The 24,248-nt window shown below is 24.8% G+C and overlaps 1 protein-coding gene across 9 annotated transcripts in view; it reads right to left on the bottom strand.

Annotated features, from left to right (window-relative positions):
* Positions 1–961: 961 nt before the first annotated feature.
* The window catches only part of Mgat2 (alpha-1,6-mannosyl-glycoprotein 2-beta-N-acetylglucosaminyltransferase), a 41,898-nt gene continuing 18,611 nt past the window's right edge, over positions 962–24,248 (bottom strand). For 3 of the 9 annotated variants that reach the window (XM_089178322.1, XM_089178321.1, XM_015325768.2), the window contains 9 exons: positions 14,693–14,741; positions 13,411–13,440; positions 10,620–10,685; positions 6,504–6,687; positions 5,445–5,867; positions 4,518–4,827; positions 3,431–3,730; positions 1,772–2,022; positions 962–1,314 (listed from right to left, as the gene is read on the bottom strand). In XM_089178322.1, coding sequence (XP_089034448.1) covers positions 1,086–1,314; positions 1,772–2,022; positions 3,431–3,730; positions 4,518–4,827; positions 5,445–5,867; positions 6,504–6,687; positions 10,620–10,685; positions 13,411–13,417 — 1,770 coding nt within the window. In that variant the 5' untranslated portion in view covers positions 13,418–13,440; positions 14,693–14,741 and the 3' untranslated portion in view covers positions 962–1,085. The remainder of the gene's footprint in view (positions 1,315–1,771; positions 2,023–3,430; positions 3,731–4,517; positions 4,828–5,444; positions 5,868–6,503; positions 6,688–10,619; positions 10,686–13,410; positions 13,441–14,692; positions 14,742–24,248) is intronic. The other 6 variants (XM_089178325.1, XM_089178324.1, XM_015325770.2 and 3 more) reach the window with 4 other exon arrangements.

Raw genomic sequence — 24,248 nt, 5'->3', positions numbered from 1 at the left:
GCTGGCCCGACTATACTCTTCGATGCAAAATTTGTTAAACAATGATTATTATTATTTATCATCATCCTCTTCTTCATCTTTCTCTTACTCCATGCCAAAGGACACAAAAAACACATTTCTTGTTACAAACTTTCACTTCGTCTTGAAAGTTGTGTATCATCGAAAAATAGGAACGTATTACATGGTGTTGAGATACGTTAAACAACGATTATTTTCTTTTTTTTTATATAAGTCACTAATATAACAATTAATTGTTTATATAACTATTAATAACAAATGTCACAGTATTGAAAAATCACGATTTTTAATTGGGAAAGAATCGATAAAATCGTACGGGGGTGGAATTCATCATCATCGTCATCTTCAATAGTTAAACATTGTTTTATATTAATTATTTTTGTTAACGATTCTCTCGCAGTGATGTCAACGTCGTGTTTTTTAAATTAGGAAGGATTTATTAACACTCAACAATTTATCTAAACGTAATAAGAGGAAACTTAATTCTCATGTGAGCAGTAGTAATCACGTTTTAGTGATATCCGTCATTTTGTTTTTGTTTTAACGAAATATATAGACAGCTTTTTTTAGCTCTCGAATACACACACTCACACACATATATAAATATGTTTACATATATATTATATATATGTATACTATAAATTCGTTATTCCCATTTGCAGATATACACTATGGTGACGTACATTCATACAAATCTCGAGAGACGTATTTTGTTGGTTTGTTTTTTCTTTCTCATTCCAGAGATCACGATTTGAAAGACACATATTTAAAATAACAAGCTCGATACTTAACAAAAATCGAGTTCGTACCGTAGAAATAGAGTCTTTTCTTGGACCAACATGTTCACTGATCCGATTTATGAAATGATGTGGAAACGATTCCTGTGTATCGATGACAAGTGTTGGAATATGTGAACAATCAATTGGTAAGTACAGCTGGCATCTAAATTTCTTTTCTTTTTTTTTATTTAAGTAGTATGTAATAGTACGTTGTCTTTTATGATTATGAACACCCTACTTGGAATGTTCTTTATGTTTCTTTATTTATTTGGTTTTTGATGAAATATTTTAAGGCAGGACAAAGTCCGGGTACATCGTGATATTCCAACAGAGCTGATGATCCCTAACATCACCCCATCCACCGTTACCTTTCCTCAATTTAGTCTTCTTTGCCATACCAGCAACCGTTAAGGTTAATTGCGATGGGAATAGATGATCCCTAGCAGCTCTCAATACATTTTGAACTTTTGCTATAACTGCCGTTGACTCGCAATTATTCTTCTTGTGATGAACACCGCTGAAACATTGTTTATCTATTTATTATAGAAATCATAAAATGTTTATTAAGATCAAAATTTAGAATATTTTTCATTATATTTATAACCACTTTTGTGTGTGTGTGTGTGTGTGTGTGTGTGTGTGTGTGTGTGTGTGTGGTCTTACAATTAGTTTTTGAAATGTACAGGTAAATATGTTTAATAATGTATTTAATTTTTAATATTAGTTATTTTTATTGATTTAAATTAGGATTGTAGCAATTTATTTATATCTATTTATATTTTGTTGTTTACAATTGAATGCAGACAATAATCTCAATTTAAATATTGGGTTAATAAATAATATGTTTTCCCTCCACTGAGAATATTGATCTTGACAATATTATTCACAGATCACTTAATAAAAATTCTTCAAGTGAATCCTATATTGGATAATTGCAAAAAAAAAAATGAAAATAATTCGGATATTGATTTTACCATTCACCAATGTGGAAGACTCTGGGAGCTCTCATCATCATAGTAATCAGGCCGGAATCAATGCGTGGAGCAGCACCAGCTCCTCTGCTCGGTGGTAGACAAGTTTGAGCGATGTGCTGAAGACTCCAATCCCAATTGTAATCGTCGTACGAGCAGAATTGAGCGGCACACTTTCTTAGTTTATTCCACGTGACCCGATTAAAGGCCATACCCATATTGTGTTTACTCGATATCCAGGGTATTACCTCAGCCTAGGTTGTCAAGAAGAATGATCGATGTTAGAATCTATGATTCGGCAAGATTTCATTTAAAGAAAGTACGTGGAAAAAGAACGATAACGATCGATTTTATTATTTTCTTTGTTTATTATCTTTATCGATTAGAAATATACGTTCCTTTTCGTACGTCCATCAAGAAACTGTACTAAATTTAATACGATCAATATTTGAGCTGTTAGTTAACAGGCCAAAGTGATTAATACCAATTTTGTGTGTGTCTGCACTTCAGTTATCATCAAACATTTGATTTATAATAATTAAGCTAAATTTCTTTATACTTTACGATATCTGGAACACGTAATTTGGTATCAATTCCATTAAAATACTAATAATGTAAATATTTAGTTGAAAATTTTATATGAATCAAGTTTCGTATTACTCATTAATTAAGAAATTAATATCAATAATCAGAAAAATTAAATAATAAATGGTTTGATAGTATATATTATGACATTATCAATATTATTAACTTTATGGAATTAATCGATGTGGCCTATGGAAAGCTCATTTATTGATTATTAGCACTATATAGAGATCATTATCAATAATTAAACTTGTATACACTCTTTTCCGTACGACACAATCTACGGTAAACCGTATATGTCGTTGACAAGACTTGCTTTATCGTTACACTTAGCTAGTAGAAAAAAAAACCAAACGATTGAAAAAAAAGAAATATAGTGCCCCAAACGATGAATAAAAAAGGGGGATGAGGAACGCTTGTGCATAAAGTAAAGAATAGCAAGAAAGAAAAAGGAAAACAATAAACAAAGGTGGGGTTCTTCGGTTGTACATTTCGTTCAAGCGAATATCGATTGACAAACGAAAAACATTTCTAGTGTCGTTTGAATAATGAGATGTTTTTTCAGGAAAAAAATAAATAAAATAGCGTTACCTACATGATGACTAAAATAAAAGCAAGAAATGTTACATCGAACGAGACAACTCTATACGTAACAAAAATAACAATTTCAGTTCTTGGAAAATGATCATGGTTCTTATTCGATGTGCCATTCTGAGTATATGCAGATCAAATACAATACTTTCTATGTAAAAAGATGGATGAAGGTTACGTTATACCAGCTGATCCGATTAGTTGGATTAAAATGATAATAATTAATATATACCCTAGAGAATAATTGCGGATTATAAAAGCGTGCAAAAAAGATTAATTGAGAATAATACAGAAGAATAATAATAAGAAGAAGTGCCAGGTGACACAGAAGCAAGATCAAAAATGCGAACTTAGATTCGCAAAGGATGATATTCTCAAGATAATTATCAGAAAAATAGGATTGGGATTATAGGAGGATTGTAATGTCTCTAATCAATTCTCTAATATTTCGTTTTTGTGTGTGTTTTTGCATCTGGGTCTGAAAACCTTCTGATAGTGGGTGTAGAGACTTGGTAAGAGCTGGAAAGCCCAAGAAGGTGCAGCATGCACCATTTGGGAACTCTGATAGGTCGACACTCCAGCAATAGTTTGTCCTCCAACGACGTTGCCAACAGCAACGTTGTTATTGTTGTTGCTGATGCTGCTACTGCTGCTGCTGCTACTGCTGCTGCTGCCGATGTTGCTGGTGATACTGCTACTGATGAGAGCATTCTGTAGTCCCGGTGACTCGTGCTTCTTTAATCCATGTAGTAGTTCCTTTTGTAAGGCGCCGTTTACGCCAAGGAACTAACGGATCGGGCGTGCGTGAAACATCGACACAGATACCTTTCACAATGAAGTGAAAAAGAAAGAGGAACAGGGGAAAATTTTGAAAGAATTTGGAGAGAAACACTTCAACAATTTTGGAAAACGAAGACGAGATTGTTGTTTTTTTTTAAAAAGGATGAATTTCTTTCTGTGCTATAGTGACGGTGTTGTCAACATTTCGAGCAAGATTGCAACGTCTCATTTGTTCGCATACTTGCTCGTTTATTGCGTGATGAAAGATTTACAACGATACTTGTTATATAATTGTTCTGTTTTTTTCTGTTTAAGTTAATAACAGTACAGATTAAATTTAAATATCGATGATAACAAGTATCGTATTACATGTGTAAAGTGAATTTACAATGTCGTAAAAAGATAAACTAAAGACACGATAGTTCAGCGATGATGTGAAAATGTGTTATGATCCAATGAAATTCCTGTAAATGAAATAACCAAAATTCCAAGCGTTTGTTTTGTTTTGATTTGTTTAGAGCTTATGTACAGAAATTAGGCGCAAATTTTTTTCTGTTTTAATTTTCCTTCTTCTGATATAGAAGATTCCGATTATAAAATGCAATTTTAAAAGATAATACATAAAAACGTAATATTTGTTAAAAGAGTGTAAAGTGTATCATAATAAAGCATAGTGTAAATCCAGCGTGTAAATCGGCTAGTGCCCACTCCTCGCAATAGATGTTATAGAAAGACTTACATTGTTTCAATTGATTTCAATTTAGTTAGATTTATTATTAGAATTCTTACTCACTTTACGACTGAAGTCAGCGAAATAGTTGTAGGTCTTGAGGTATGTACCCAAGGAAAGAACGTTGCAACGTTCGCAGCTGTGTTTGCAGGTGCGTTCCATCAGTCTCAAGACATGAAGAAAGTCTTCAGCTACGTAATGATCTTCCTCAAGGAATAGGACCATACCCGTATGATTTTTCGTTATTGTTAATTGATCGAAGACCTTGTTGGCTTTCCACCACCAATGATGCTTCGTTTGTGTAAACTTTGCCTCCCGATAATGACCATAAAGATCTGGATGCTTCGCGTTGATACATTTTAAATACAAAGCTCTGTAAAATAATATGAACAAAATTAATAAGAATATATAACAACGTTTAAATTTGTTTATGTTTGTATGAGTAAAAATTTTAGGGGATTCGAGTCAGAATTCTGAAAATTCGAGAACACAAAAACATATTTGGGATTGTTTACATAAAAATTAGACTATAAAATTATGATTGAAAAGTTTAAGTATAAGATTAAAAAGGAAAAATAAGAGTTTCAATCTCCAACCATTTGATCCTAAAATATCAGTTGAATTTTTAAATATCAGGTAGTCCAAAATAGTTTTTGTTTCTGTAAACCTTTTAGACCCTGACTCGACTTATCCCAATTGTAAAAAGAACCCTGCTGTGCTTTGAGGCTCAGGTATCTATAGACTTCTAATGTTGTTTTAGGAACCAATGATATTGAATACTTGAAGATACAAGACTGAAAGACGTGCCTTGCGGTTGGAAACCTTTTTTATCTTTTGTGTTAGCTAAAATAGCTTTTAGGAGACCTTTATCTCCATTTTCTTTTGTAACCTACACATTCCTACAGTTACTTTAGTGGTCTTGTGTTCGGTTTACAATTAGAATTAAAAAGTATCTTGTGAAAAGAATTTGAAATTGAAATATTTTCTTACTGTTCTTTGTGAATGTTTCTCGGACAATCGTTCGGATCTTCCCCGGGAAATGTTCTAGGATGCGTTTGTATGCTATGTGGATAAAATATTTGCATGACACGACAAAAGTCAACGCTCTGAACTAAGTAATTGATGTCCGGATTCCACACGTCATGACTAAAAACAAGAAGAGCCTGTTCTATGCCCCTGGCTTGTGCCAGAGAGACGATCAGGTGCCTCAAGTAGGTCAGCCTAACGTGAACTTGGACGACGATGATCGGTGCATCAGCGGCAAGTGGACCAAACGCTTCCTCATTGTAAACCTTTTGCTCGAAGTTTATCCGATCGATGTTACGACGAATCTCCTCGATTTCAAGATCCGTTAGCGTGCCAGAAGTTCCATTGCTTGACGTCGAAGACGCATTACGCCGTTCTTTCAGGAACCTTCATTAATCATCATAAGAAAAGGATGAAAAAAAAATATTATAACTTATGGAAGTTAATTTGCAGATCTAACTGTTTTCTCCCGTTATTATTATTATTTTTTCTTAATGGATTAAGTTTAGCCAATTAATAATTTTGAAATGTTTTATTAAAAAAAAAAAAAAAAAATAAAAACAAAAAAAAAACATACTATTAATACTATAATACTTATTTTATAATTTATTTTATTATAATTTATTATTTATTATACTTATTATATATTATACTAAAAATACTCTAATACTTATTATAATACTATTTATACAAAAAATACTATTAATAATTTAACTCTTTGAACCACGAGTTCTACTTTACAACCAAATTAAATTATTATTATTATTGTGTTTTTAAATTATGTTATTCCTTTATTAAAATAAAAATAAACTAACTTGTTGCAATTAAAAAAGAAATACAATTTCTGTTCAACATGAGTCTTTTTTTTTATTTGATACATCAAAGGGTTAATTATATTTATTTCAATATGTTAGTATTACTTATTGGTATATTTAATTTATATTATATATATTTAAATGAGAATATTAATAGTAATTGTATATTGAAAAGGTGGATTTGATAAGAATGGAATACTGAACGAACCTGTGAAGTTCCTGTGGGACCAGCGCAAAAAGCGTCTCGTTAGCCGAAGACTGTCCAGACGTGTCCCCACCGGTTAAGCTGATCACATGAAGCTGCAGCCAGAGAAATGTCGCCAGAAATACGAGGACAAGTGTCCTCAGTAGAGTACCACGACCTGATCTCACCACTCCAACCGCTGTGACCCCTGTGTCGCACAATGTCAAATTGTTGGATTATTTTTTACTTTAAAATTTGATTATTTCCTCCTTAGTTTTTTTTTATTTCTTTGATCATGTATATTGTATATACAGAGTGTTCTATTTAAATAGATCAACTATTTAAATATCTTCTGAAACTGTTGATGGTAGAAAATAATGTGTTGAATGGTTTAAGGGTGTACATTATCTGATATTATTGGTCATATAAAAGTCCATTTTGATTTTTTAAATGGAATCTCATATTTTATATATATATATATATATATAAACATTTTAATTATCTTTAAAATGATATATCACGGGATAGGGGTATGTATCACTGGAAATTTTGATGCAAGGTTAGTTAGAAATTAAATGAGATGGAAATGAAAATGTTATCAATATTACTTTGAAATTTTTTTTCTTAATATCTAAATTAAATATATATTTTTTATTAAAATAATAATAATTAATAATATTATAATAATTATATATCATATATTATATTTATTATAATTATATATTATATTATAATAATTAATAAAAATTACTTTTAATTAAGATTTATTCGTGGTATCAAAATTTTAAAAGTCATTGTTATTATAAATATCAGAAAGGTTAAAAATTATTGTCAAAGAAGAAAGAAGTTACTTGATCGAAATAAAATTGTTTTTTTTTATTTCAATAATATAAATAAATAAATAAAAAAATTTATAATTCATTATTCACTTAAATTAGATTAATAAATTTTGTCACAGACCAAAAATCAATAAAGTTTATAGATATTTTAAATTTGAACTAGTAAATTTTCATGATAAAAGGAATTTCGAATATTTCCGATAACATATTCATTTACTATCACATGTATACATCAATTTATTTTCTGATCATAATAATGGCGTAATATTTTTCCAGGTGCTGTTACGTTCTTAATAAGTGAAATCATATTCGCAATAAAGAAAGAGACACACAGTAATGAAATGCAACAAAGCATGAGTCTGACACTGAGTGTGGAGTATATAACTAGACAAAACTCATGTACAGTATGTATAGTATATACTGCTCGACCTACAATCGTTCTACAACGTAATAACGAGGGAAACGCAATGAAGTTTCTTGTCAAACCCAGTGATTTTAGTTGGATTTAACAATAATGAAAGAAAATAAGATAGATGGTAATAAACAAGAGTTTCTAACTTTTCAAAATTCTTGTGAAACGTTCAAAGAAAATTAAATGATGTAACTAAATACATTTTTCTGTAAAAAAAAATAAAAATAAAAAGAATGAAAGTGATCAGTATGGTATAATCGAATTCTAAATAAAAATTGTTCTATAATTTCACATAAAAAATAATTGAAATACATTTATTTGAAAACTGAAGTGTGATTAACTATTTTAATTTTATATTTTGATTGTTTCTAAAGTAATTATCATAATTATTGTTTTTAATAATAATTGGTTTATTAAACAAATGGAATATAAATTTATAAAATTAATAATTGATACTGTATTTTTCCAAATATTTTTAAGAGTCATTGTATATATACCATTGTATAATATAATACACTTATAACGTGCTTTTTTCAGTGTACAATACATGTATTTTTAATTCAAGTAGGAAACACATACTCATATCTATTATCTCGATTTTGGTTAACTTTAATTGGGCCAAGTTATGTAGAAAGTTTGCGAGCCCTTAAAGTAAGATAAAAAATTCATTTTACATGGTACAGCTCTTATCTCGTTTGGTTATCATTGTTTTGTAAAATATTACCAACACATGGATGAACTTTTATATTATACAATTATTATGATATCCAAGTTACTTTTACTGTTTATATCTTTTTTTATATTATGCATTATTAAATAAACAATTTTAACTTTATAAAAAAAAATAAAATACTCAATATCTGTGATCTTTTTCCTGTAAAAAATATTCTCAAACAATAAAACAATTTTTTTATTACAATACAATTATTCAAATTACTAAATAGTATAAAACATAAATAAAAGAAAACAAACTCTAATAAAAATGAAGTTATTAATGAAATATTGTGTTTGTAATTAAAATTTGTGAATTAAATTTATTATTTAATTTCCGAGAGATAATTAAGGGTCCGATGGTAACTTTCTGTATAACTTGTGTATGTGTGATATTATGTGATGTGAGTGTTATCCAATAAAAGATCTCATTAATCTATTGTTTGAATTCTCCTGATAAACTATTAGTGAAACAATGTTCTCATAATTACGAGCCGATAAACAATAATAGTACGTGCGTTTAATAATTCAAATATAAACTTTGTACCGTACAATTTGCGTTTTAAATTATAGCAGTAACAGTAAACAAATATTAACACGTTTTTATATAAAATAATATTATTGAATAATATAATAACAAAAATTAATATAAATATTCATAAATATATATTAATATATAGAATACATATTAATGTTACTTTATTTTGATATTAAATTAAATAAAATTTGTATTTTATTAATATATGTAATAATTTGTATTAAATAGTTGATATTAAATATTACATATTGATCGATATTTTATTTTATAATCAACAAAATTAAATATAATTATTAAAATTCGTAAATTAAATCGAACGATATTAAAAATGAGAACAATGTTTCGATATATATATTTTCTTCTTTTTAATTGATTCCATTTAATTGAATTTGATTTAATAAGATTTAAATTAATTTTACATTTGATTTTAATTAACGTATTTCATTTTTTGTCATATATTCGTGACCCCCTCATTAGTTTCTAGTGAAATTATCGAAGAAGAAAGTGCACTCGATTAAAGAGTTTCATGGAAAGAACAACGACATGCTTCGAAGTATTGGAGTGTATATATGTTTATATATGTATGTGCTTATGTATATATATATGTATATGCATATGTATATGTATATATGTATAGTTATAGAAGACGGGAATCGATAGTCTTTCGTTGGCATTCCGTATGCGGTAAAACGGACGAGTACATTTTTCTATTTGGATTGGTTAAATGTTTAAAATAATATACATGTATATATATATATATATATATATGTTACCATTAATTCATGAAATAAACATGTAAACAATGAAATAACTATATAAATTTGTTAAAGTATAAAAGAAGGGTGAATTACATATTTTAACTAGGTAATATAATTAATTAACGAGAAGTGAGTGTGTTAAAGTATGAAATTGAAATTAAATATGATAGAAACAGTATGATTAACAACATTGGTTTTCAAAATACAAGAGGAAATAAAAATGAACAACTATCAGCATTTTTATAGAAAAAAAAAGAAGCAGATTTTTAGAATACATTAAATATCAATCTAATATTTTAATTATTTGTCTTTTGTGAGTTTATATTTTATTTATTATTAATTATTTGCTAAAACAATTAGTTTAGGTGTATAATAAGATGCTTTTCCTATAAGACATTTAGTTATTTCGTGTAAGATATAAGTTATTTGTGAATTAACTGATTTATAACACTTTAACAGTAATATATATATGTATAGGTGAACAAAAAAAAACATAAAGAATAGATATTCAGAATATCACCTGTAAATTTGTGGTACAAGCAAGAGTAGAGGATGATTTTACATGAAAAATTAAATTGTAATTAAAAAATATAGAATACAATTTAATTCATTGAATAATTTGAATATTTGTGGGACAATGATGCAAATCTAATGAATATTTAACGAAACACCGATGATAATGTGCATACTTAATGTAGGTATAATTTGCATAATATTGTTTATACGTAATATCATATACATTAACGTATAATATTGAGGTGGCTTTTTTTCTCGGACAAATGGAATTTCCAAAATGAATTTTGCAATAAAGTACAATTGGTGAAAATCAACATCGAACATTTAATAAAAATATTTATACAATGTTATCGAAATTTGTTTTACCTCCCACAGATTTTTTTCCGCGTATCGTTTTTGAGTATTTCTGCTTAGAATAAGTTTGTTGTTTTCCTAAAAGAAAACAAAAGTTTACAATAATTGTTATCCTCTTGTTTACTTTCCTTTTAAAATAATTACTTAAATACTATCTATAAAAAAAAAAAACAAGAAAAAAAATAGTATATAATATATCAGTATAATTTGTTTAAAAAAAAGAAAGTATATCATTTATTGTGGTTTATTTTTGTTCTACTTTAATGCTAAGCAATGATTTTTTTTTTAAAGAAAAAGAAAGAAGAACAAACCTAAACAATTTAATCATTTATTTTTTGCAAATAATCTGTATTAAATAATAATAATAGTAATAATTTTGTGTTATGATTTGTTTTAATAATAATAAGTTTAATATTAAATAAAATATATAAATATACATATATATATTAAATAAAAAATGTATAATATATTATTATATTTTTTTATTTTATTATATTTTTTTATTTTATTATTATATTTTATATTATATATATAATAAATTTATTAAAAAATATATAATTATTATATATTAATTATACATTATAAAATAAAATATTTATTCTGTATTTAATATTTAAATAATATAACTTTTTCATATGTTATTTATTATTTATTACTTATTCATATATTATTTATTTTCATATATTAATATTTAAATAATATAATTTAATTTAATAGTTAAATATATTTAAATATAAAATATTTATATTTATATATATTTTATATTTTAAATTATATTAATATGTAAATATATATATTAAAATTATGTCTATTATAAAATAAAAATAATAAAATTCATATTTTCATTGGTAACACTTATTGTCACTTTACTATAAAAATTACCAACACATATGATTATCCTATTAAAAATTTAATATGTTCATTTCTGCAATAACTTTGGTAGACTATAAACAGTTAAATCATTGAAACGAATAAATATCGTATGCGGATAAACCAAAAATAAGATATCATGAGATATTCTACGAACACAGCCTACTTTTAAATATTAGATATGACCTACGCACTTTTTTATGTGTTTATATACGATTATAACATATACATAAATTTGATTTGAATAAGCATCGAAAATACTCGTCACTGGTTGGTAAACCTTAAACTCCATACACAAATAATAATTCGAGATTATCCATATTTATTATTGATTAGCTTGACACATTCCAGAACTGTGATAGAGACAATTTTATTGAACGAGTGTTTAGATATTTTTTTTCTCTCTTTTTTTTTTCGTTCTGTATCGTTTCTGTGATAATGAGCTCTCGACGACAAATAATTACAGTTGTCACAAACATGCAACGTGTACGCATCAATACATAAATAATATTTCTATTTTTATATACACTAGACATATATTTATTTGTTACATTGATATTTTTGTTTAAAGTGATATAAATAAATAAAAAAAATAAACAAAAGAAGAATATAAAAAAAATAAATAATTTTATTTAACCAAATAACCTTTTTAAAAGGTTCTGCGAATTGTTATTTATTTATATTACGTTTTTTATAGTCGTATTTAAAAAAAATTTCAAAGAAATATTTTTTTATATTATTTTTATATAAAAAATATATTGCATAAAATATGTTATATATTTTTTATTTTATTTTTTCCATAAATATTTCCATATAATTTTTAAATATACCAAATATTTTTAGATATAAGGGTTTAACGAATTGTAAAAAAAATGTTTGAAAATCACTGCGCGTTAAGATAATATTATTTTTTTCTTATCTTATTTTATATTTAATTTTTTTCTTTTTCTTCTTTCATTTGTGTTTCTTTTCTTTTTTTTTTTCTTTACCTGTTTCCATGCGAATTACGAGAGGATGCATTGCGTGCAACGATTTGCAATGCGTGCCACAGCTCGTTACGCGTACGTGAATATCTTGATTCTAAGTAATTTTATTATCTTGAAGGAAAAAGGGAATCTTCTTCACAGTGAAATTCAATTAAAACAAGCATAGACGATTACGAAGGTAGAAGCTTTTTTTTTGCAAGTATTTTGCATATTTTAATTCTCATATTCTCGTTTTGTACGTTTATTTATTTATATAATTTTTTGTCTATTTATTTTTAATTACGGTTTATTTGTTTTTTTTTTTTTTTTAGTTATGACGAAACCTTAATTCGTGATATAGATTTAAATTTTTTAATTAAAATTTATTTAATTTATCAATTATTTTTTACTTACTTTCTTTTTAAATATAATTATATTGTAATTTTTTTATTTTTCTACACCAAATTAAATGTATTATTTCAATAATAATTTAATTTATTATACGTAATGCTATAAATTAATAAAAAAGAAAACATATATTAATTACAATTATGTAAAAATTATTTTATTTTATTTCATTTATTGTATTATACGTAATATTTTTAATCGAGAAAATAAATTCGATATTAAAGATTGAATTTTTACTTTTTTTTTTTTAAATGATATATCACATTTGTTCAAATATTGAACCATAACTCGGAAATATGAAAAAAAATAAAAAAGAGATTCATTCGTTACCAATAAAAGGTTCGTCATAACTATTTTATTCGATTCAAATAATTCTATAGTAAATATTATCGATGAAATACAATAGACGTTATTTCTTGATGTGTTTTTCATCGATATATACAAAATGCAATTTAAATCCGTTCCAATTGTAACCCACGAAGACTTACACTGTCGTTTCTCGCCACATTAAAAGCTTCTTTTCGTGTCGTCAAAAGCTTACGAAATAAAAAAAGACTCACCTCTCATCGTGTCATCCTTAGGTAAGTATTCTGAAACAAAAGATACATTAAATTGTAGTCAAAGATTAGAGATTGTTTTTTTTTTTTATTATTATTATTATTATTCTTGTAAAAGTAAAACATTCTGATGAAAATTTGATTTATTTTGACTCCTGCAATGCTCTATCGTATATTTTTTAATTTATAAATTTATAAATTTTTAAATTTTCAATGTCATGTATTTTTATATTTTTCAATTTGGAATATTCATTTATTTCATTTTTTTTTTAAATTATTGGTTACATTAAAAGGAACACAGTTTTTTAGATATTTTTTTTAATAATAATAGAAATAATTTCAAGATAATATACAGATATATATACATATATACATATATATTATAATATTCGTAGAAAGAGAGGATTTAATAACACTATGCGTTAAAATTCCACCCATCGAGCTATAACTTTAATTCATGTAGTCTTTTTCTTGGCAAACTATCAAATAGCTTGCCACTAATGTGACTTCATGAGTACATATGTACCAGAGACTGAACAGAATCTCTTTCCATCTCGAATTTCGAGGGACAACGATGGGTCTATCACGAATTCATTCTCGTGTTCGGATTCTGTAAAGTCAAACTTCACATACACCACGTTTCATTTTGTTTATTTTTTCAAAGAGTAAAAAACCATTCAAAAAACTGCTTATTTTTGAAATTTTTTTTTGGAATGATGGTAAGTGTAAAGTAACATTTTTTTAAGGGTATTTTATTATACATACTTTTAGTAATATTAACAAATTTTTTTTTGCAAATAATCATAAAATAGCAGCGCTATAGTTTAACAAACTTAACCTCATATTTTTGGATTTCACGTCATGTTTGAAAAGTTTTTTGTTTATAAATAATTTTTGTCTAAATTTTTCATGGAAAAATATATATACTTGATATTTATTCTAATTCTTTACGTTCTTTCCTAAATAATGTATTTATATAGTATCAGTATAAATTTCAAGTGAACCAATAGTCGAAATTTTGCAAAAACACTGTATTCAAGGCGAGGTTAGTTTCGTTGAATTGTACCGCCGCCATTTTGTGATACCTTGCAATAAAAAAATTTGTAAATCTTATTTAAAGTGTATACAATAAAATCCCTTAAACAAATTTTTCCTTATACTTATCATATTTTTATAAAAAAAATTGGTAAAAATAGGTTATGTTTCGTAACATTAGATTGATCTTATCTTATAACAAATTCATTGTAAAATAAACAGAAATTTGATGTCACAAAAATTTATTTACCTTAAAAAATGAAGACAACTCGTTGGATGGTCCTCCATTTTGAAAAAATCTATAACAAAAACAAAAGAAAAGTGGATGAAATTAATTTATTGGATAGATAAGATACGGTCAATGGTTTTTATTTAAAAAATGACTTGAGAAAAATGTGACTCCTGATTAGTAGCTTGTTAATGAGTACACCCAGTTCGTTTGCCTTTGTAATCTTTAAGAAGAAAATATCTTCTAAGCGTTAATTGGCATGAGATTATCGTACCAAGAGGACCGGGTCAGCAACTTCCGATTCTGAGTCCGGAATTAACGCCGGCAGGAGGAATAATTAGCACGGCCTGCTGATTCGCATAATTAATTAAGGGAACATAGAAGGCAAGTTCTCAAGGTTAAACACGATTAAGTTGAAGTCTAAAGCGTGGGAAACGAACCGGAAGGAATCAAAGTCTGAGATTCCAACATTCTTTCCTTTTCTTTACTTTACCTTTCTTTTCTTTTATTTGCCATTCTTATTTAGATTTCTTTGCTTTTTTGTATAAAAAATCAGATTATTTTTATAATTAAAAAATATTGTATGGGGCTTGGAAATAGGCTTATTATTTTCTTTTTGGTTGTAAATAAAGTTGGTTGTATATTATATTGTAGTATGTCTATAAAAATTAAATTTAATAGTATAATAATTAAAAATAATATTTTATAGTAATTTTATAGTAATTAAAATAATATATTTGTAAATATATTTACAAATCACTGGTAATAAAATATTATTACACTCAACTATTATTATTTTATACAATTTATATATATAATTAATTTTATTATAAAAAAAAATAAAAATATTAGTACTGTGTTGTAAAAAATATAATTACACCTATATTGCCCTTATTTGATAAAATTATAAAATAATATTTAAAAAAAAAACAATAGATTTATTTTATAGAATGTAATGAAATTGAATTTGGGTGTGTTATCAAAATTGATGGGCCAATTGAAATGTTTTGATCAATTGAATGAAAAATTTTAACGCAATGGAATTTATTCCTTCTTTTTACTCCTACCACCACTTTCTCGCCCCCACTCCTTCCTACCTCCCACTCTTCTCGCCCCCCACTTATTTCTCAACCGTATGCACCGTAATTGACTTTAACCATTGAATTATAATGTAGCGCGTGCAGCTAGACGACGCACCGACTACGTCCTTGTCCCAATTTGGACATCTCGCGTAACGTCCGAGTAGTACGAGATTTTATGACGATCTTTATCCTTCTGAATGACTTAAGTGGCCGGACTCATTATGCGGAGAAACGTTCTTAATGTCTTTACAGAGTAGATGGTTCGCGTTCGAATAAATTTTCGTTTATAAAATGAGCGCACAGCAACCAATCTTTTCTTTTTTTATATGCTAAATTCGTTCCAGAAAATACAAAAAAAAAAAAAAGAAAAAATAGGACATTATGTAGATGAAAAAAAAAACAAATTTGATTATTTGTATTACAAAATCATGTATTTCAAAAAATCCGTAAAACTTATTCAAGGAAATACTTTAAATATTTTTTTTTTATTTCCAATTTAAATCTAATTGAAATTGTTAAAAAGTTGATAATTCTATTTTAACAAATTAATTTGTTCTATGAATAATAAATTTGTGAAACTTGTAATATATTCTTATTTTAATTTAAATCAAATTAAATTTTTAGAAAATCGAAAACTGTAAACGAAGGCCGTATATACATGAAACAATTGATTATTAAAGCATATCTGTAAAACCTATAAAAAAAAAAAAACAAATATAAATAAATAAAATCTTATCTAAAAATTGATATTAAAGTTCAGATTTCAAAAAAAATTAATTTATTTTAATTTTGTTAAATAAACAAAACAAATTATGTACAAATTAGGGATAAATTAATAATTCTGATCGTGTTAAATCAAAACTGTCTAATAAAAGACACCGTCAACAACCAACAAAAAAATATAACATTATTTACTTTCTACTAAAATCACATCAGAATTGAAAAACACAAAAACAATTTTTATACAGTGTCAGATAAAAACAAGTCGGTTAGAAATAAAATTGAAAATTCATATGATGAAAAACGAGACCACGTACAAAAAAGAAATTGAATTAAATTTGTTGACAATGTTGAATAAAAATCGTATAAAAAATAAAATCAATAAAAAAAATTGAAAAATATTAAAATACATGTATAAATAATGTTAAAAATAAATGATAAAAATTTTCAATACGCACAACAAGACATTGTATTCATTAAATTGAAGTATTTTCCGTGAAATAAAGATTTGTTAAAGTATTATTATAGAATTTAGTCGAATGAATCGATTACGTTATCGAAGGTCGTACTTACACATGTATATACATATATATATATATATACGAATGCAATATGTGCATTTAAATACACATATGTGTCATGAATAAGATTTTTCCATATCCTACGTAACGTTCGTTTAACACGTTTAAATATCCACTCATACAATAACACACATGGATAGCAAAACCAACTCGTCTACAATAGTGAAACGTTATTTCTTTATCTATTCAAGACACTTACCATGTGTGCATAAATATACAGGGTTTCTTTGTTTATTTATATATAAAATTTGACCAACATATATGTACATATATTCTATGAACACATTATTAATATTACATTAAACATTTATAACAAATATACGAAATAATAACTGATTGGTGTTTTGTTGACACATATATATATTTTTATAATTTTAATAAAAAGTTAAATTAGAAGAAAACAAAAAATAAAACACATTAAAATATGTATAATTAACATTTTTAAATGTAAACACAATAATAAATTTCTTGTGTTAAGATTTAATGTTAATTTCCAAATTGGTAAAGAAAAATTTCATAAAAATTTCATAAAAAATTTCATTAAAAAAATTGAGAAATGAAGATACAAACAATTAATATTTTTATCGTCTTTCCTAAATGTGTCGGATGTAAATAGTATTACAAACTACAACACTTAAGATAATTATCATCATCCGGTCGCGTATTTAACACACACACACAAGTGTTAATTGTGAAAAGAAAAAACCTGCGCGCATCGAAGAACACTCGTTAGAAAATTCTATTTTTTGTTTATTGTTGTTAAATCATATGATAAGTATTATTATTCTAATCGTTTATTACAATTTTTAATCTAACAATAAAACTCACATAATCCTTGAAATTTGTCTGTGTGTGTATGTGTTTTGTTTAGTATAATAAAATATTATATAAAAACGTAATGTTATTCAAGATCAAAGTAGAGCTATAGATAAGTGTAACTGCTTTGAACATATACTGGGTGTTACACTTATTATTCACACAATTTTATCAACACATCATAATAAATATTGTATTAACATGGATTTTAAAATGTTATATTCAAAATAACAAAAACATGAAACGTTTTCTTGTCTAAAACACCATACAGGAATAGATTATCTGTTCAAATTGCAATACCATTTCAAAATGGAGTTCTTTATTATGAATGCAAGTCTGGTATCTACGTAGAATAGAATTATAATTACATTACTCATTTCTTTTTTATTTTCTTTAATTGCAATAAATTACGTCATAAATTCTTTGTATTTTTTTCTAACATGTAATCATTGATGTTTGATAAACTTTTTATTTTCACTATTCCTTACTAATAAAATTCTAATGGCGTGATATCTAGGGATCTTTGATGTACCAAGAAATTGTTTTTTTAATGTTATATTCATCATGGAAAGTAATGGTCATGTAATTTAGGCAATATTGATATATAATTATTTATAATTATTATTTTTATCATTATTAAGTAATGTCATTATTAAATATAATTAATTAATTTAAAATATAATTTTAAATATTATAATATATAATTAATATTAATTATATAATTTAATTAATTTTAAATATAATTAATTAATTTGTAAATGTAATTTAAATTAAAGATCAGAGATACCTAAAAAAAAAACTAAAAATACATAAATTATTATCAACATCAAAGTTTTGAAGTTTAAGGAAAAAAAGTGAAAACTTAAAAACTGTATAAAATATTTAATATTTACAATCAAAAGTTTGATCGGGCCACTCCTTTGTGAGATAACTGCTGAATATACGAAAAAATATTTCTCACCATCTATTACGATCCTTCTACCGGTTCCTTTTTTTTCAAGAATTCAAGATAAACAGAAGATACGAAGCATGTGTGAAATAGAGAAAGAGAAAGATAGATGGATACTCGATCGAATGGCTGACACACGTTCGTTCGCATGTATTTACGAAGAAGAAGATGTTCATCGCTTAGGCGTATTGCACATAACGGATAAGCGGCCATATTGAATCTTCCGTGACTTAAAGATAACGGTATGAGACAATATACAAGTACATTTTGTACCATCCTTATTTACGTGTTACACTCTTAAAAGATACTTTTTTTTCATATTTCACTTATTTTGTTTCATTTTAATAAATGTATCTTATGGGCTAGGGAATAAGTTTTTTCGTATATATATATATATATATATCACTATATAAAAATATCAGACAAACTATAACAGCAAAATTCAAGGATATAATTGAACTATTACGATATATACCATCGGAACATCATAATTTCTTCAAATCCCGTTCACACACCCAGTAGTAAATTTTTTTGTATGTTATGTTTGTAATTTTTTATATTATGTAGTTAAAAAATGTTTTGAATTGTTTAAATTGTATTTCTACAGCATTATTTATTAAAAAATATTAATATTGAATATTTAAATCAACGACATTGATAATTATGTTTTGAAAATATATTTAATAAATTATATATCTAAAATAAGATTAAATAGTATTTTGTTTTTTATTTCAATAAATGTTTTATATATATAATAATAATATAATAATTATATTATATAATAATAATAATAATAATAATAATAATAATAATAATAATAATAATAATAATAATAATAAAAATAATATTATAGATATTTTGAAATATTGGGTTGGCAAGTAAATAATTGCGAATTTTGTCAATAGGTAGCTTTTAAAAATCAGCAATAACTTAGTTACCAACCCAATAATACTAGCACGCCGGTATAATAAATAAATTCCTATTTTTTATTTTGGATGAATATGATTATAAAAAATTAACAATGAAAGAACGAATAATAGTACATACGTGTGATATACATAAATTTATAATTTATGTGCGTATACACTTAAATATTTATTTAAATTGAAATATACTATCGATTTTGTAATCTTAAGGTATATCGTTAAACTAGAAATGACATTTTCAGAATATCTCGATACGCACGATTGAAATCATAAAATATTCATTGACATAAGAAGAGTTTTTATATGAGTAGGATAAACATCCATAAGCAAGTTTACACACATATACGTGTTTTACATATACATAGAAATCAAAATGAGTAAGCAAATCGTTTAGTTAAACTGTCTAAAGGTCAAGATCCGACACACATGTATATATATATATACACATATATGTAAAAGGATAGAACAAGGTTAATTAGCAAATCAACTTTCTTCCGAGACAGGCAAACATACGAGTTCGTTCGATAGACGCTAAATGATCATTTTATTTCCTAATTTGTTATTTTATCACATATATGTTAAGATCGAAGTTTTATTATAAAAGAAAAGAAAAAAAAGAGTAATTTCTCTGGAATAACGTGCATCGATTATTTTTAAATATTATGTCATCCCAAATAATTACTTTCTTTTTTTTATTTTTGGTAATAAGTTGTACAATATTTTATGGGTAATATTTTTTTTTATGCTATTTTAGTAAATAAGATCAGTTTTATTTTGTATTATCTTTTTCTTTACCTGTATATTATTCAACATTAAAAATATCGTGCGCATAAAATTATTTTAAAAAAAATAAAGAAAATAAAAGAATAAACTTTTGAGACAACCTAATATTTTTGAGTAATAATCCGTATTAAAAAAAGAATAATAATTGTGTTATATGATTTATTTTAATAATATTATATTAATTTTAATATAAAAAAAGATATATATTTTATATTAAAAAATATATGATTTTTATATATTAATTATATACTATAATTATATTAAATATATTACATTTATATATATATATATATACTATTATATACCATTACAAATGTAATACAATCATTTCTGCAATAACTTTTTAATTTATAATATATCTACAAGTTTGTTTAATTTATTTTGTATCGTCAGATTAAAAAAAAATCATTATTTTAAGATAGAATTTCCAATTTAAATAATATAACAATCATAATAATTTTTTTAACATTATCTAGGGATATTTTTAAATCAAGGACAAATACAATTGCAATAATAATAATATGTATGACATATTTGAAATAAAAATGATGGATCGAATAATCAATCAAATAATGTTGTTTATATTGATTTGTTCAATATATATATCGTTTATTTACATGAGTATATGTACGTAAATACATATACATATATACGTGAGCCGGCCTCGATGGTTCGATAACTGTACTATTTTCTTGCTTCTCTCTCTTAAGAGGATAGAAACGTCTTCCGTCGTAATCGTTGTGATCTGTCGTTACTTAACTTCTAAGTCGTCCGATATTGTTACGAGTATCGAAAGTGGAACGAAACGATTCGATTTAGTAAGAACGTTCACACTAACGAACTATTATCTAATCCTCTGACAAATTTTATCCTTCATTAAATTTTACGATGATTTTAAAAATGAAAAATTATATTATAAAAACAGATCAGTTCTACATTAATTAAAATGTACACGGTAAAATAATATTTATGATGGAATATAAAAAAATATTGATGTTTAACACCTTGGGTACATTTGACGAGTCTCACTCGTCATCTGAATATATATATATATATAAGAAGCTTATATTTTATATATTTTATATATAAAATATAGAAATATCTCTATTTTGTTTCATTTATATATTTATTTATATTTTTTCATTGAAATATTGTTGCAAAAATATATATTTACATCACCAATATAAATATATATTATATAAATATATTATATATAATATATTATAAAATATTAATTATAATTTTATATTAAATTATATTTTCATTTAAATATTTTATTCTTTATTTTATTATATTATTATTATATTATTTATTAAATATAATAAAAAATTTATATTTAAATTAATTATATTTATAATTTTATAATAAATATATATATTATATACCAATATAAATATATTTCAAATAAAATCAATTACTTTTATATATTAATCCATATAGCAACAAATTAAATAAACTATATAAGCATAAAAATCTATAAATAATTTAATACTCAAAGGATTAATGAAAAATGTTCACGTTGAACTATTTTTTTTTATCGAATGTAATAAACACAAGCGGGTATACTTTTTATGATAATTTATTGACAATTTTTTTCTTTTCTTTTTTTTTTCAACTGTACAGTTGATTAGGAGCTTGGTTTTTATCAGAAATAAATGTATGCTTATAAAATTGAAAATGAAAATAAAAATTTACAACGTCAAATAGAAAAATTTTACACCGTAATATTTTGTATCTAATCTGATATAAACAGACAAGTCTGTTACCACTTACTACGTGGAAGTTTACTTTGAAATAGAACAAAATTATTTGATAGAAACATCTGATTGTGAGTTTGTTTCTTTTTTTATAAAAAAAAAAACTAAATATTAGATGAGAAAATCATGATATAAAATAAAAAAAAACAATTCGCATAGATAAATTGTTATCTAATCTGATAATGTTTGTGTCTTCGTTGATAGCTTACATTGAAATAGAATCAAATTCTTGCATAGAAACAGCTGATCGTTAGTTCAGTTCTACGATAGAGGCTTTTACTTTGAAGAATAACAACAAAATTATTTTATTTTTAGACGTGAGTTCATTCTGAAAAAAGAAAACAAAAAATACGATTCTGTGTATGAAAATGTTTCATAGAGAAATTTTATTATTCAATCTGATGAACAAATTTTACATTTTTTAAAGAAAAAAAAAACAAAATACGAAAATGTGAGGACATCGAAATTTTCCTACAAACGTCCTAGTTGAAATATTATTAACAAAAGGATATATGATCTAATGATAATATTTTTTCTCTTTTTTACTTCGATGCGAGTAAAAGAAAAATATAAAAATAAAAAATAGGACTGACACCGAAATTTTCATAAAAATAATTTTAAAAAAGGTAGGTATTTTTATAAAATATTATTATTATTATTATTATTATTATTATTATTATTATTATTATTATTAATTGGCATTAAATATACAAAAGAAAATAAAAAACCCAACTTAACGACAGCTGATTTTTCTGTTTATTTTCTTTTACCTTTTTTTTTTACACACATTAAAAAATAGAAAAGAAAAAAATAAATAAATGAGGGACTTTGAAACGAACGTGATGCTGAAAGATGTATGAGGAAAATTGTCTTATTGTTAAGAATAAAGAAAGGATACAAAAAAAAGTAAGAAGAAATAATAATAATTATAATAAATAGAAAGAAAAATAGAAAAGAAAAATATTAAAACAAAAAAAAAGACTTTGGTTCTTCCTCTTAGTGAGGAATGTTATTGCTCGGAACAGTTACTCGAACATCAGCTGCATTTATTGCGACACTGACTGACAGGTAGAACGATTTAAAATGACCTTGCTTCGTCGTTTCATCTATCTCTCTCTCTCTCTCCCTCGTATTCTAGTTTTCCTCGAACCCTCCACACACTTATCTATTTCTCTTTCTTCAACACTAGCATGCTTCTTCGAGGTATGTATTCGAGAAGCTTTCAAAAGCAGAACCACTCTTATGTTGATTTAACATTTTATATGCATGGTCAGGGATAAACTAGGATCTTGAATTCAATATGATATTTATTAGCTCCCACTCTCTCTCTCTCTCTCTCTCTCTCTCTTTCTTTTATTTTTTTTTTTAAATTTATTTTACCCTTGGGTTGTAAATTTCTTGATAATATATATTGTTGTATTTTAAAAGTAGTTCAGAATTAATTAAATGTGTCAGTAACTGTGACACATTAATGTCTAAAAATTAAACAAAATAAAAAAGAAGAATTTTTTTAAATTTTATTTTAAAGGAAAATTATTTATATTAAATTAGATCAGTACTGATTGATTTTTTAATTTCATTTATTGGTATTTATATTATATTATATATTATATAATATAATTATAATATAATATATAATATAATATATAATATAATATATAATATAATATGATTATAATATAAATTTAAAAAAATATTATATATTCATTTAATTTTATTTTTTATTATTTAAAATATGATTTATTATTTTTTTTAATTTTAAATTAATTATTATTTATAATAAAATTAATATAATATAATATATAATATAATTATAATATAAATTTATAAAAATACTATAATAATATATATTTATTTAATTTTATTATTTATTATTTAAAATATGGTAATTTAAATAAATAAATTAAAAATTTATAAAATAATTTTAATTATTTATTAAAATAATTAAAATAAATAAATTTAA

The sequence above is a fragment of the Polistes dominula genome, unplaced genomic scaffold, assembly GCF_049000335.1.
Source record: "Polistes dominula isolate Pdom_NZ unplaced genomic scaffold, Pdom_raw_medaka contig_77, whole genome shotgun sequence".
Taxonomy (NCBI): Eukaryota; Metazoa; Arthropoda; class Insecta; order Hymenoptera; family Vespidae; genus Polistes; species Polistes dominula.
Note: the sequence above shows the minus strand (reverse complement) of the source record. Positions and strands in the feature narration are given on the sequence as shown.